The sequence below is a fragment of the Cryptotermes secundus genome, unplaced genomic scaffold (assembly GCF_002891405.2).
Source record: "Cryptotermes secundus unplaced genomic scaffold, Csec_1.0 scaffold1025, whole genome shotgun sequence".
NCBI classification, from domain to species: Eukaryota; Metazoa; Arthropoda; class Insecta; order Blattodea; family Kalotermitidae; genus Cryptotermes; species Cryptotermes secundus.
The window spans coordinates 1,076,035-1,091,385 of NW_019730118.1; the positions used below are offsets into that span (position 1 = coordinate 1,076,035).

Here is a 15,351-nt window from a genome sequence, read left to right on the forward strand (position 1 = left end):
CTAATTCAACTTTGTAATATTCGAATTCAAGGGAAACGTGGTAGCGTAGGTAGTTCAGGCATTCTGCTACAATCCGGAAGGTCTCGGGTTCGATTCCCGATGAGGTCATTAGATTTTTTCCAACTGACGTAATCCCTCCAGCCGCTCTATTGCACAACCCAAAATTTGGATGATTTAAAAAGGTGAGTTTCTTACGAAATGTAATCGCTACAAAACTTTTAGTGCAAAGCCTGGTAAGTAGCAGGTTACAAATATTTCGATATTCACGTTAATAGCAATTCATTATGTTGAAAATTAAGCAAGCAGTCATTTGTCCTAGTTTTAACTTGTAAGTTTAGGGTATATACATATTAGTAATCATACTCGTCTTTAATTATTCGGTAATATATGCAGCATAAATATTCAGTATAGTGCTGCCTCTTACTCAACATTATGCTTAGGTGGATCGGATCAGGGAGGATGAGGTGTGCAGAAAATGTTTCGCGCCTGGGTGAAATTGTGTTCAGAAAACCTGAAAGGGCGAGACACTTGGGAGATCTATGCGCAGAAGAGAGAATAATATTGAAATGGAACTTAAAAAAAAAATAGGATTTGAGTTTTGAGCTGGATTCAGGTGACTCAGGATAGGGATCAGTTGAATCTTGTGAATAAGGTACTGGTCATGATCCTTCTGGGTTCATAAAAGGCGGGGAATTAGTGTTATTATTATTATGTTTATGACAGTATTGCCCTTTGTACTGGTTTGTCTTGGCCCTTTGTACACGGACAGTGAAAATAAATCATTGTCACTGCTAATAAACCGCGTGTTTCCATCCGAGTTTCACTAAGATGATTGGTGTTAACCTGATTGCAGTTTCTGTGCACAACGCTGTTCCTTTCGTTGGGTTTGGATTCCTGGACAACTTCATTATGATCATCGCCGTACGTACCTACATTAGGCCTAATTAATGTTGTGTGTGTGTTTTATTGTAGTAGTGGTAGCATTGGCTTTGGCGCAACTGGTGGTAAGTGCGGAGTTCCCATAATTTATCAGGCTCTCCGCTTTACAAGTAGAAGGCTCGTGTCACTTCAGTCTCTTTGTTTTGCAAAAGCACCAAGTCTCTAAATAGAGCAAAACCTGAAACGCTGGAAGTTTGGTACGAGGCGGTAAGTTACAGCTTGCCTCGAATGTTTTTTTTTTATTATTATTGCTAGTGGGGTGGGACTAAGTCCCTTGTACTGCGGCCACTTCTGGCCTATTGTACCAGCCCCAGATGATAGGCGAGGGTGATTGTGGAGCAATTGGTGCAATGAAGATTGGCAGGGGAAACCGAAGTACTCGGATAAAACCTGCCACAGCGCAAGTTTGTCCACCACAAATCCCGCTTGACCAGACCCGGGATCGAACCCGGGCCGCCGCGGTGGGTAGCCAGCGACTAACCGCTTGAGCTACAGCGCGGCCTGCCTCGAATGTTAGTCGTAATGTGAAGGTCAGGATAAACGGCTGTTTGAAGATTGCTCTTTATCTGTCGATACAGTTCGACAAATTCAGGCACTCAATCTTTGATCTATTTGTCTATGGCTCGACAGTCCTGTGTTGGACCTTCGCCGCTTTTTTCAGTTTCTAAATCTATACACAGTCGGTAGGACTAATTAGACGGGGGATCAGCCCATCGCAAGGCCGCTACCTACACACAGGACAGCATAAACACAGAATAAACACAAACAAACATCCATGTCTCGATTGGGATTCGAACCCACGAACCCAGTGTTGGAGCGAGCGAAGACAGTTTATGCCTTAGACCACGCTCCGACTGTGGTGTGCATTTTTTTTTGATACTGAACCACGATTAAGTGTAATACGTGTTGAGTGTTAGGACAGGGATACTGTCTAAAGGCATTTGTTCGGAAGCTTGCTATTACGTTGTGCGCTCGGGTTTGTATTCTGCACTATATACGTATATATGTATATATATATACATATATATATACGTATATATATACGTATATATGTTGTTGTTGTTGTTGTTGTTGTTGCTGCTGCTGCTGCCTTACTTTCATGTTTTATTGTGTTGGCGTATAAAGCTTAATGCTATAATTAAACTGTTGAATTTGCGAAGGTCCCCGGCTGTAACTGAGGTCTTGCGAATAGTAAGGGCAAACTTGTAAGAAGCGCATGTCGAGGAACCAAACTCTGTGATCATATGAGTAATCATGTAAGACCCCCCCCCCAAGAAACTGGTCAGTATTAATACACACAGGACGGGTTTTCGTGGTGGTGCTGCTCGAAACTCGTATTCGATAGGCGGTCGATTCGAATTTGAACCTGACATCAGCTCTCATCAATAAACGAAAAGTCTCCAGTTCTTTCTGTTCTGTTTTCCCTTTTCGATTTCTTGCCAGCTCCGAAGCCATGATCAGTACCGTGAAGATACAAACGTGCTGCATTACTGTTTTTTTCTTCTTCTTTTAGAAACTGGAAATTCGACTTGAACGTCGTAAAATATTGGGGTTATATTTCATCGACACAAACCAAATCTAAATTACATAGACAAATTTTATTGGAGATCCCAATACCAAATTTCATGAAAATCTGTTCAGTTGGACCAAGAGAATATGCTGACGGACTACCAAAACCTATCTTTGCTTTCACTGTATTCACTTTGAGCCACAATGCGTATGATGTGTGTTTGTAATGCGTCAGTGTCTTAGGCCATTTGTGCTTGTATAAAATTTGAGTAAAAGGTAAAGTTGTCCACATGCTTAACTAATTAAACAAAACACCATGAAGGCGTATGGGGAGTGGATGTAAAGATCCACATTTTCTTGACCACGGCAGTGGCTGGATGTGAGGGGTCAGCTTCACTCCCGGGTACGCATTAGTTAGGAGGTTGATTGAAACCCAGAGCCGATCTGGACGAGGTGAAGAAGAGAAAATTCTTGACCCTACCGGTACTCGAACTCCGACCCCTGGATCTTTCGGCCCGTAGCCAGTCGCAATATCAAACCGAGTAAAACTGATGTGTATAGGCCACCCTGTAGAAGGGACTGCCAGTGAGACCGGGTGGTAAATCTGTAAAATTGTGTACACATGGATGGGATTTTAAGAAGTGGAAAACATATACCGTCTGCTTAGAGGCCCGATAGTTAACTACGCTATCAATATAGAAACTATGTGGCGTCGCTGATAGGATGATTAATGAATTCTGTGGTCTAGTGGTCAGCGTTCCTGGCTACAGATGCAGAGGTCCGGGTTCGATTCACGGTGCTACTATATTTTTTCGGAGAAGTAGTGGGTCTGGAACGTGGTCCACTCAGCCTCGTGATGATAATTGAGGAGCTATTTCAAGGAAATAGCGGCTCCGGTCTATAAAACCGAGATTAACGGCCGTGGGGATTCGTTGCGCTGACCACGCGACACCCTCTATCCGTCAAAGTTGGCACTAACTTCGCCGACAAGCGGCTGTCGATCGGTCGGTATAGTTCGCTTGCGGACTGAAAGCCACGGAGTCTGAAGCAGTTGGCTCAGTAAATTTGCAGGGGAAATGTTTCTCTCTCTCTCTCTCTCTCCTTTTGTTCCCACTTTGGAGCATAGTGCTGATTTCTCAGTTTCATGATCATTTTACAGACGGTAACGCTCCTTGGACAGTGATCAGCTCGTTGCAAGGCCTCGAACCCACGATCCCGGCTTCCGAGCGAGTGAAGACATTACATGTCTTAGATCTCTCGGATACCGTGACCGGCGCCTGTTATTTGGGGTTCCTCAAACCAAAGAAAATTGGATGGACACATGAAGTTCTGCACTTCAGTAAAAAAGTGTACTAAGTACACACAAGAATGCTTAATGTGGGGATGGAACCGTAAATGGATTCCGTCCTACTTTTCAGAAGCCCTACATGCCATCCCACTTCTTGTATGTAAACTTAAAACTATCCTGGCACTGTCTGAAATACCGCCAACTTCTGACTTGTGAGATATGAAGCGTGGAACTTAATAAACCAGCTGTGCCAGCAGTCCAGCTCTCGCGCGTGCTGCATAATCGTCAGGCGTTCAGTTCACTGCGTGTCGCCGCCGTAAATCGTACGCCCTGTGTCCCTTAACGCTGCTTGTTTTATAATAAATCAGTCAGCACTCCGAGAATGTCCAATAAGAACACGTCTTGGCATGAATCAACCAATCAGAACAATTCTCCAAGAACACAGATCAATAAAATTGTAATTGCTTATTTTCGCCTTAAACAAAGCACACACATTTAGCTTTATAAGTGTTTAATATTATAATTTTGAAAGTGTTAATGAATGTCTTGTTTTAACCTTTACGGAGCCACGGCACTTGACAATACCTGCGGACTTGCTAAAACCATTACATTACTTTTATGTCCATATCAAGCATTGATTATGCGTTCTGTTAACCTCCTTTACTATTTTAGTTTATATGTATGTATTATCTGAGGTTATCATGTACGTATTAAAAGGAGCCGGTATAGCGACTGGCTACGGACTGGGCGACCGAGTGGTCGGAGTTCTAGTCCCGGTATGGTCAAGAATTTTCTCTTCCCCAAGTCGACCAGACCGGCTCTGGGGTCCACCCAACCTCCTATACAATGGGTGAGGGCTCTTATCCCGTGGCGTGAAACTGACCACTCACCTTCAACTAATGCCGAGGTCAAGAAAATGTGGGTCTCTACATTCACTCTCCCATACGCCTTCATGGCGTAATGCTTAGTTGGTTAAGCACAAGGACAACTTTATCTTACATAGTCTTTCTTGTAATGCTGACAGATTCACAGCTGGCCAAGAAATTTTTTATGAAACCCGAAGGTTTATCTCCGTGTTTACAAGAGTTCGCTGCTATACCTCCTCCTCAGCCAGATGAATCCAGCCCACATCCTCAAACCCTACTTCTTTCATTCTAATATTATCCTTTCATCTACACCTGTCTCCCATGTAGCATCTTTCCGAAAAATGTTAACCTGTTCCTCATTTTTCCCCTGCGTGCTACATCCCTCGCCTATCTCATCCTCCTCGATTTGATCACTCTAATAATGTAGGCCTATCTATATAAAGAGCGCAGATTATGTAGTTCATTGCGCTCTCCTCACCCTTCTGTTATTTCCTGTCTGTCATATCCGAATATTCTCTTCAGACCTCTGGTCTTAAACGCCTTCAGTATATTGTAACGCGTCTGGAATAGGCACTTCCACGGCAACGCAATAACAGCGAGCCGTTGCGTAGACAATGCCGAAACAACGAACGCGTTTCCCCGGGGATGAACAACAGAAGGCCGTTGAGTAACAACGGATGGGGCTCGACACCAAGACTTACTGACTGACTGACCGACCGTCAGTCGCAGTGTGACTTTGACTTTGTATTAGATTGACACAATATTTTCTGACTGGCTTCATATACATTTACCACAATACAGGTCGCTAGGCATACCCACAGGGATATATAAACTGATACACTTCTCCACTAGGAGGTGACGAAAAGGGAAGTCTCAAATCTGAGACAGTAAAATACGGTCACGAATCCCGTGGGATTCGGACCCGAAAAAACTGCGCTGGCAAGGACCAGCAGCATATACAAAATACAGACCCATCCTCTCGTAACTGTGAAACAGCAATTAATGGGGCTCGACACCAAGAATTACTGACTGACTGACTGACCGACCGACCGTCAGTCGCAATGTGACTTTGACTTTGTATTAAATTATCCCCCGTGTGGAGGCCGGGTAGAATACCTCCACCGTGACCTTGCGAGTTAGAGAACTGAGATCCAGCCACGGTCAAATACAGTTGGAACCTAGTCGCCAGAAGTCAAGCGACACTGCGAGTAATAATAATTGTAAGGTGTGTAAGATTGAGTGTCCAATAAAAATTCGCTAAATCCGAGGCCCACGTAAAGTTATTTGTCGCGTGACACACCCAACACGTGACAATATATTGTTTCCTGGTAAGGGGGGGGACGAGGAATTTTTATTTTTGTTGTTTTATGTGTTTGAATTTAAGGACCAAGTTTCACAACCATAGAAGAAACAGGTTAAATTACAATTTTTAACGTTCTTAAACTGACGAATTTAGACCCACAATTTTGACGTATTTTTATGCTGCGAATACTAAACGAAAATAGCGTATATTGATAAATAATCTGCAGTTTGATTTACTTTGCAATAATGCAATCGGAAACAAATGGACATTAAGGTCGCCTGTGGTATGAATGACATAGAACGCATTCAACTTTATGCTCTAAAGTAGATTCACAGAACTCACAAATTTGAGTTGTCATCATTCTCAGTAGATGAAGTTCATCTTGTAACCAGCAGCCATCAGGAAACCATGAATACTAGATTTAGTAGCTCAGGCTGTTTAATATAGTTGCACTGGTTTCTTGGGTAATTTCAAAGAAGCAGCAACGAACTTATGTTTGCTTACTGTTGTGTATTAATGTGAAATTGTAATTTTAATGATATATACATATTAACAACCTCTGGCGTGTTAATAACGGCATGTAAAATTGAGTCCCATTCCCACTGAATGTTAATAGCGTTACATCTCTCTAATTTTCGGTTTCATTTGTAAACTGTAGCGACCTAAAGATTATCTAAAGGACTGAAACCTGTCGTACTATAATAATAAATAACTGCTGTTGTACAGTTATTTATTATGTTAATAGACATAAAGCTTAGCCTCGTGAGGATAACTGAGGAGCTACTTAAATGGAAAAATAGCGGCTCCGGTCTAGAAAACCGACATTAACTGCTGTGAGGATTCGTTGCGCTGACTACGCGACACCCTCTAACCGCTAAAGTTGGCACTAACTTCGCCGACAAGCGGCGGTCGCTCAGTCGGTATAGTTCGCTTGCGGACTAAAGCCACGGAGTTTTTAATGGACATAAAGACAATTATAAATTATAAGAAGCAGCAGCGGTTTCTTCAATTCTCGAATGTAGTTGTTTTTTCTCTCTCTCTTCTAACAAAGGTTCAGATCTGAAGTTACTTCTTAATGTATTGTGCACTTTAATTGCTTTCTCAGATTGCTAGCACCACTTGAGCAGTTGTTCGCTCCTCAAAAGACAGTCTCCACGCCGCCATTGAGCCAACATGATAACGGCCAAGCTGTAAAATATCTTTGATAAACTTAATTCTGGCCCGTGACCATTTCGCCCGGCCACTTAAGAGAGTCACATCATGACTAAAGTTTCTGTTGGCCACCATCGATGTCGGAATTAATCTTTGTCGTCACTTCGACCTTGAAGAGGGCAGCAAGTACTCCCGAAACGTCAGTAATGTTCTCTGCCTCGACAGTGTTTAAAAGACTTAACAGTTTATAATAACTGCGTAGAAAATCAACACAGTAGATGCTGGAAACGCTATCTGTTGTTATTAATGCATTACTGCCACCTCCGTAAAAATTTTCGTTCAAGAGTTGGAGTTCTATTTGGAAATACACGTAGAATAAACCTGAAACTCGAAACCCCGTCTCGTGTGCAGGGCGTCTGATCGATTCTCAAATAGAGTAAGCCTAGCCCCGATTTCATCCAATTTCCCTTCAGTGAGTGCTCGGTATTTCAATTCGTTCCTCTTTTATGTGGAGAGTGGCTGAGGTCGAGGATGAAATCTGTACTGGACATACGCTAACAAGAACAAAAACAACAGAGCATTTCCATCATCTGTTGCAATCTGAGTAATTTTTGTGTGTAATGTGTTAGACTGGACAGCCTCTGTGGTCTAGTGGCCAAGAGTTCCTAGCTACAGATCCAGAGGTCCCGGGTTCTATTTCCGGCGCTACCAGATTTTCTGAGAAGTGATGGGTCTGGAACGGGGTCCACTCAGCCTCGTGAGGATAATTGAGGCGCTACATGAATGGAAAATTAGCGGCTCCGGTCTTGAAAACTGAGATTAACGGCCGTGGGAAGCCGTTGCGCTAATCACGCGACACCCTCTATAGACAAAAGTTGGCACCAACTTCGTCGGCAAGCGGCGGTCGCTCGGTCGGTATAGTTCGCTTACGGACTAAAAGCCACGAAGTTTGTTTTTCATGTGTTAGACTACAGTTTTGTTGATTCTGCTAGTAGTCCAGATGTCCGTCGCCTAACTCCTTTGGAGTTCATATTCCAGCTAAGAGTTTTTTTTGTGCTGTTGTAGGATTCAAAGGTAAAAGACTAATTAATGACGGTTTATTGCAGCAGAAGAGACAAAAGCACACGGTTCCGACGTTTCCACATCTTACTTATGAACTTTATTATACTGTCACGTGTATACCTGACTGTAGACGGGGTGTGGATTGGATTTATTGACAACTTACAGGTCGTAACTACAAATAACTATAGCACTATCGCTGATTTCTATATTTTACACGTTAAGTCTTCTCCAGCATGCAGTGGAGATTCTTCAGCTTCACGCGCTCAAGTCCTTTCTTCACAGACTCCCGTACAGAACTAACTTCCAAACTTGTCTCAGTTATAATATCTGGGCACGGACCACGTAGAAAACAGTTTCCAACAGCTCCTCTATATAAGATTTGAGGCTTTCACGGCGGTGACTATGAAGAAAGCAGTCTTCTGGGATTTGGCACCGTGTATAAGTGGTGTTAACCGACGTTTCGGAGGAACGTATCGCCTCCATCTTCAGGGTAGAAGAAAAAGTATAAGAAATCTGCAAGCGACAAGACCGTGAGAACGGTAAAAGCAGANCGCGGCCGTGTCAGCAAATAACTTTAAATGAAAGCTTTCACACGTGGTGGCTGTGGCGCCCCTGGAAGCGCTGCCATACGGCTGGTGGCGGAAGGACGCGATTTTTCGAGCCACCAGCTTGGCAGCGCCACCACCTCAGTCCATTGTGTTATATGAGGTCTTCACACGAGACGCGACTGTGAGTGCGGCAAGACGTTTCTGCATTGTGTTCTGTGAAGTGTGTTGTTCCTTCAAACTCAGCGTTAAAATGAGTGCCGAAGCAGAGCTATCGAACTTTGACTCCCGGAACCCAATACAGCTGTGACTCTGAAATTGAAAATATCAATGCAAAAAAAAACATGTTCTTTTTAATTTTGTATTTCTAAAGCTGTATTAGTTTCAATCAAAAAATAAAGCTAATTAAAATTAACCTATAAGAAGGTCAAATTTCTTCTTACCTCAATGTGACCATGAGCTTTTCTTCCGGTGGTATGCTGTCTCTCATATTGGTGTCCACACCAGTCAGTTTTTATTTCATACACTGTAGCAGCTCATCAAAAGATGCGATGCTCATGCGCGCAAAAATGAAGAATTTGTCGGGATTCTGTCGAAGGTCACTGTACAATGTGTAGAAAAAGAACTCTCCTTGATCGGTCTCTTTAAGATTAGGTGTATCCAAAATCTCCGTTTTTTAGGGCTTATACGCAAACAGGAGAACAACAAGATTAAAGCGCCTGCCTCTTCCAACTCCATTTTGAGACTGATCCATGACTGGTGGCGTATTTTGTGGCGAGAAAAAATATTCTCGCTACCAGAAAAAGCGCCACCAAAATTCGTGGTGGCGTCGTGTGTAAAAGGCCTTACGTTACAATAGCCGTAAGACTGATGTCACGGGCAACAGCAAACAGCTAACACCTTCTTTCGTGAATACCAGAAGAGTGCAGACGTGGTATAGCGTCATCCTGTGTTTTCGCCATTCACCAGTGAGAGACATCAATGCTTCAGTCGGCATTGCATTTTCCATCTTCGTCCATAACAAAAATGATGATATTAGCAGCGCGCATGCCCTAAAATCACGATTTAAGATAAAGGCGTGGATCATTCGAGGGGTTATCCATTGAAGCTATAGTCAGAGGTCTGAATTGTTTATTTCGAAGGATCCACCCATTTATTATATGTATCTTTGATCACTAAGAATAATGCTTGGATGTGTATTAATGCAACTGAAGATTTTAAAATGTACATCCGGAAAAGTTTGGGTGTGAAGCTGACCACCCACCTCCAGCTAGTGTTGAGGTCAAGAAAATGTGGATCTATACTCGTACATCCACTCCCACATACTCTTTTGTGGCATGGTGCTTAATAGTTAAGCACAGGGACAGCTTTGCATTACTTTACATCTGAAAAATTGGATGTATGATGGTAATGTCAAAATAACGGTAGTTATCAAAATATGTAAAGTGTTTGTCAATGTCAGTTTTGCATCAGAGGTCCAAATCATTCACTCACAACTTGGTCAGGTGGTGACAGAAATAAATTGAAGAAAAGGAGAATTTACATGTTTTTTCTGATATCTGTTTGCCTTTGTCAGAAGTGTTTCCTCTAGATAGCAGCATCATTTAACACATATTAAGGTTATCGTAGTATTAAATTAGCTGTCTTTTAAGAATTTCTAAAGCTATTGTTTTTGTATATTTTTGACCAAGTTCTTTTTTAACAATTTCCCATTTCATTTTCAGTGGGCTTTATGCTAGTACATTGTAAGGGAAGGGAGAGTAGATAGCTCGCAAATTTTAATTTTATAAGTAACATTCGATATCGAATGTACTAGTCACTTGCATCTGAAGATATTGTCATCACATGCTACATGTTCCAAACAAATGTAACAGGCCTTTCCCCCATGTTCAGCAGCACAGTTCACATGGATTTCTGGTGAACATAGTTGAGTTTGGATATATTTTTCTTGGGATATCTGATTTTTTTGACACTCATACCAGGATGTGGACAGAAGCAGTCATGACCTAATTTAAGGCACTGCCCTAGCATGTCTGGAGAGATTAGGAAAACCCTTCCAAACTTGAAGGCAGAATTATAACCATTCAACTGCATATTGCTATAGGTATTAAGTAGTGTTAAGTGAGAAAATGAGGTCAACATTTCTTTCACCGTTCTTCTTGAACACCAAGTGAAACCAGACCAATGGGGCCAGTGCTTCTAAACTACATGTCTGGTCATAGCATGGAAACGGTTAAAATATTCTTTGTCAGAATAACACCTGATGATCTGATAATATGGATTTTCTTGAAAAATCACCTAGGGTATTCTAAAGTTTAGGAGGGACTCACCAAAAACATACAGGCTACATATCCACTAAGACCTCTTGCCATTTTGAAGCCAGCTAAAAAGGAATATCCAATAGGTATTGCAATATTACTTCCTCTGTTTTGTCATTAGATTCTTCTGCCCCCATATTTATTGGGTTAGAACACAGTATGTGAAACTTCAAATAGAACAAATGATGAGTGGAAAGAAATAAGAAAGGTCTGCACCATCTATATAATATTAAAATGATCCCCATTAATTATTGAAATGACCAGTCATTATGTTTGATTGGTTATTAACTCTGTTTTGTATTCAGGAGGTCCTGGGTTTGATATCAAAATTATGGAGTACCTGTACTTTCTCCCTTTTGGCTTTAGTAAATGAGATGCTTGATTTGTTCTTCAGGGTGAGCAGATTGAGATGATGCTTGGCAGTGTCATGGTGCTCTCCACAATGGCCGCTGCTGCCTTGGGAAACACTATCTCAGACATAATGGGCATAGGTTCTGCCTGGTATGTTGAGAGGCTGGCAGCTCGCATTGGCATGCGACCACCGAAGCTATCCCCGATACAATTGGACATGCCATCTTCTCGACGTGCTGCCAACATGGTACGACAGTGAACTGTTTGTACATCCTTGGTACAGAGTGCATAAATTGAATACGCACAACACATGCTGTGTTCTTCAGTTCAGCTATCTATTGTTTCGGCTTTGAAACTACTAAATGGATTTGGGTTAAATATGGTACATTTAAAGTTATCAAGAGAATGTAGTGTAGGTTTGTGTTGAATGATACAACTGCTGTATTACATTAACCGGAATTTAACTTTGCTCATTATCATCACACAGAATAATGTGTGTCAGAAAATATATTTCATTAATATCTACAGCATCTTTTTCAGGGTTAAACCTTAAGTCTGCATGTGAAAGTCTGAGGCAAAATTTCTGTGTACACCAATGTAAATTTCATTCTCATCCACACATAAATTAGAATTTTGTTATTGATTTAGGGCTCAATTTTTTTTTATTACTTTGAAAAAAATATTGCATGGCCAGCAGTTCTGTCAATGTGCCACTTGTGGTATTCATTGAAGTGGTTCATCATCACTGCTCAGTTTAAATGATCTTTTGATAATGTCTGTAGCGAAGCAAGTTTTATAACAACGGATTTTTATCTGCAAAAAAGAAATATGAGGGCAGTGCAGTATCCAAAATAGCAAAGAACAGATATGGACAATATGTATACAGAACTGGAGTGTACCTTTCCACTGCTGTTTATTTATACAGGGTGTCCCAGGAAGAAACGTCAGTATTCTAGGAGATCATAGTATTGGTCATTCTAAGTAAAAAAGTGTATATGTGCCCTATTCCGAACAGTTTCCAAGACAGAGCTGTTTTGCTGTACAGTAGTTTGTATTTGGTGCCCAGTATTGTCCTTCCCTCCTGCCTTACTGCGCCACTGTCTGAAGTGTGTGAATCGGTGTGAAGCATCAGTTGGCCATTGTGAAATTTCCCAACCTTTATAGAAACCAGAAGTTCATTATCATATTTACTGGAGCCTTCCGTGGTACTTGTATCATGAGCCAACTGATTCATGTTATATGTACTAGAAATGACAATATGGTCAATACACGAAATTAGGATGTGCTTGAAATATTGCTAGTCATAAAATTTGTGATATTGCATACTAATGAATTCCAAAGCATTAACTGACTGTGTCAGAAAGTAGAAGAATTAGGTCATCATGAGGCAGAATTCCTGTTAGTACAGTTATGCTGAAGCAGAGTGGCCAGTCCAAGGACATCCAGTCTTCTAAGTGGTAATTCTTGCTAATGGACCATCGGTAGATACTTCAAAGTGACCATGAGCAAGAGAGCCTTGCAGGGAGAAATCAGTTTGAAAATTTAGTAAATAGGTTTGTAAATTTTATGCATTGATTAAACTTACTTTATAGATACAGCAAGACAGAAAAATAACGTTATTAGCACATAATTCAGACACGATGTCCTAAACTCTGATTGGTGTTATTAAATTGAATCTTGATTTGCATAGTTGGTTGAGGTGCTATGCTACAAGCCAGAAGGTCGTGGGTTCAAGTCCCGATGAGGTCATTGGATTCTTTTCAATTGACTTAATCCTTCCAGCGGCACTGTGGCCCTGAGGTTGACTCAGCCTCTAACAGAAATGAGTACCAGGAATGTAAAGGGCGGTCGGCGCATAGGGCTGACAACCTTGCCGCCATCTTTGAGCCGATTGTCTAGAAAATATGGGAACTTCAACATCTCACAACCCTATGGGCTTCCACGGCTTGGTACAGGGATACCCTTTTTTTTTTTTACCTATGTCACTATCACTAGGATGGGTCAACTTTTGACAAAGCCTTGTGTGAACTACCCTGTCCTCCAGTAAGCATTTCTCTCGTATCTATGTGCACTCTTTCCATGCTCTCTTTTATGTATCTTCCATCACTTGGTCTCTCTAACTAGCCCTTTGCTTTTATTACATTAAACATTTGAAAGGCAAAAATTGATAACTGATATTATTTATTTAAACTGCAAATGTGGTTTTCCCTGGTGGCAGTGGTATTGCAATAAGACACAACACACAAATAACACACATCACACAAAAGTAAAACACATCACACAAAACCAAATGTCCTTGTTGCAGGCCAGATGGAGCTTTTCCACAGGCTACTTTTCTCATCTCTGTTTCAGATATTTTGTGATCTCTAATGCTTTTCATACATTTGGAACATCCTCCATTTTGTGATTTCTTCAGATTTAATATAAACACCATTTTGTTTTCAGGGAAGGGCTTTGGGTGTAACACTTGGGTGTCTTCTTGGAATGATACCTCTTTTATTTCTTGGAAAGAAGAAAGATGAATCAAATGAAGATGAGCCCACATGAAGTTGTGTGTTGTTCAGCAGACAATAGAAATCAGCTTGTAGATAACTCATGGCATTTCCTGTAATTTATAAACACACATAACGTAAATACAGAAACCATTGTAAGTCACATTTCTTCATACCAGGTAGTGAAAAGTGGTATTTTATATTGGTGTGGATTTCAGTATCTTATTTCTTACAATTCTTTATACATTGACAACTACACATAAAGACTTGCGTTTTATAATGCATCTGTGCATTGAACTTGTATGCCTTCTCTGATGTAATCTTAAATGCCTTCCTATTAAGCAATATATTTGGCTATACATAGTGATAATATTATTCATAACAAGACCTCATTATTTTATTTATGCTCACTTTTCTGAAATTTATTACTGATCTACCAAAATCTTTATTTGCCTACAGAAAGATGCTTTCGACTTTTAACATAAACATTTTATAAACCAGTATGTCAGTAAAATGAACATAGATGTGTATTTTAATGCATGGAGTATGTTCTTTGTAAGGCAAATTTTATATTCACTTAGTAATCGCTTTTGTTCACAGGGTTTACAGTATTAACCAGTGACTTTTTTGTTATAACTGGTTAGTTAGTTACTTAGACTACTAAAGTCAAAATTCAATTGCCTCCAAGAAAGATATAAAGAGACATAGCCTACCTGACTGTGTTATTTCACTTAGTCATTGGATGCAGGATTTACTCCTAAGAGGCCAAGAAGAAATATATATTTAAGTTACTAAATTAGCTGAACTAATGTAAGTGGCAGCACATTTATTGTTTCAGTGTTTAGTTTTGGTTTAATATATGAATTCTGATTCTTTATGCAGATTTCATTGTAAACTCAAAAATTTTCTGTATGGAATAAGAGAAACTTTATTTTTTGTTACAGTTTACCCTTAAAATAAATGTAAATAAGGCTCAAAATGCCTCTTACAAGATGAATTGAAGTCATGACATGTATTCCAAAGCACATTTATAGCAAGGCACATTGTAACTGATTACACATAACCAACAGATTACTTATTTAAATGACATTCCAATACTGTGCATCTATTAAGATCTTTTCATATTAAGGAATAGGAGTCTGCTGATTTCCTTGTAGTATTTGTAAAAGATGTGGTGTCATACTTAATAGTAGATATTTGGAAAATGTTCATTGCAGAATTTGGAGTTAAAACATAATATATTCATTACATTTGTATGAAATTCATTTGTATAGATTTAGGCATTTACATATACAGTCCGGCTGTTGTGGTAATGCATGTCTGGCTTGTATTTATGAACTGGATTCTGTCTTTGCCAGGATTGGCTGACCTTATTTTCCTCTGTCATTCTGAATCACTGTCAGGACAGTACATTAAAACATTGTGGACCAGTGGTTTAAACATTTAAATCACCCTGGGGACCGGCATTTTTAAACCTACTACCATAACTTGTGCACTGTTCACTTTAAAAAATAATATAAAATATC

General features: G+C 40.5%; 1 protein-coding gene across 4 annotated transcripts in view; it reads left to right on the forward strand.

Moving 5' to 3' along the window:
- LOC111866271 (transmembrane protein 65) overlaps window positions 1–15,163 on the forward strand; it is a 45,685-nt gene extending 30,522 nt beyond the window's left edge. For all 4 annotated transcript variants that reach the window (XM_023855058.2, XM_033752181.1, XM_023855059.2 and 1 more), the window contains 3 exons: window positions 854–921; window positions 11,377–11,580; window positions 13,779–15,163. In XM_023855058.2, coding sequence (XP_023710826.1) covers window positions 854–921; window positions 11,377–11,580; window positions 13,779–13,880 — 374 coding nt within the window. In that variant the 3' untranslated portion in view covers window positions 13,881–15,163. The remainder of the gene's footprint in view (window positions 1–853; window positions 922–11,376; window positions 11,581–13,778) is intronic.
- Window positions 15,164–15,351: the final 188 nt, after the last annotated feature.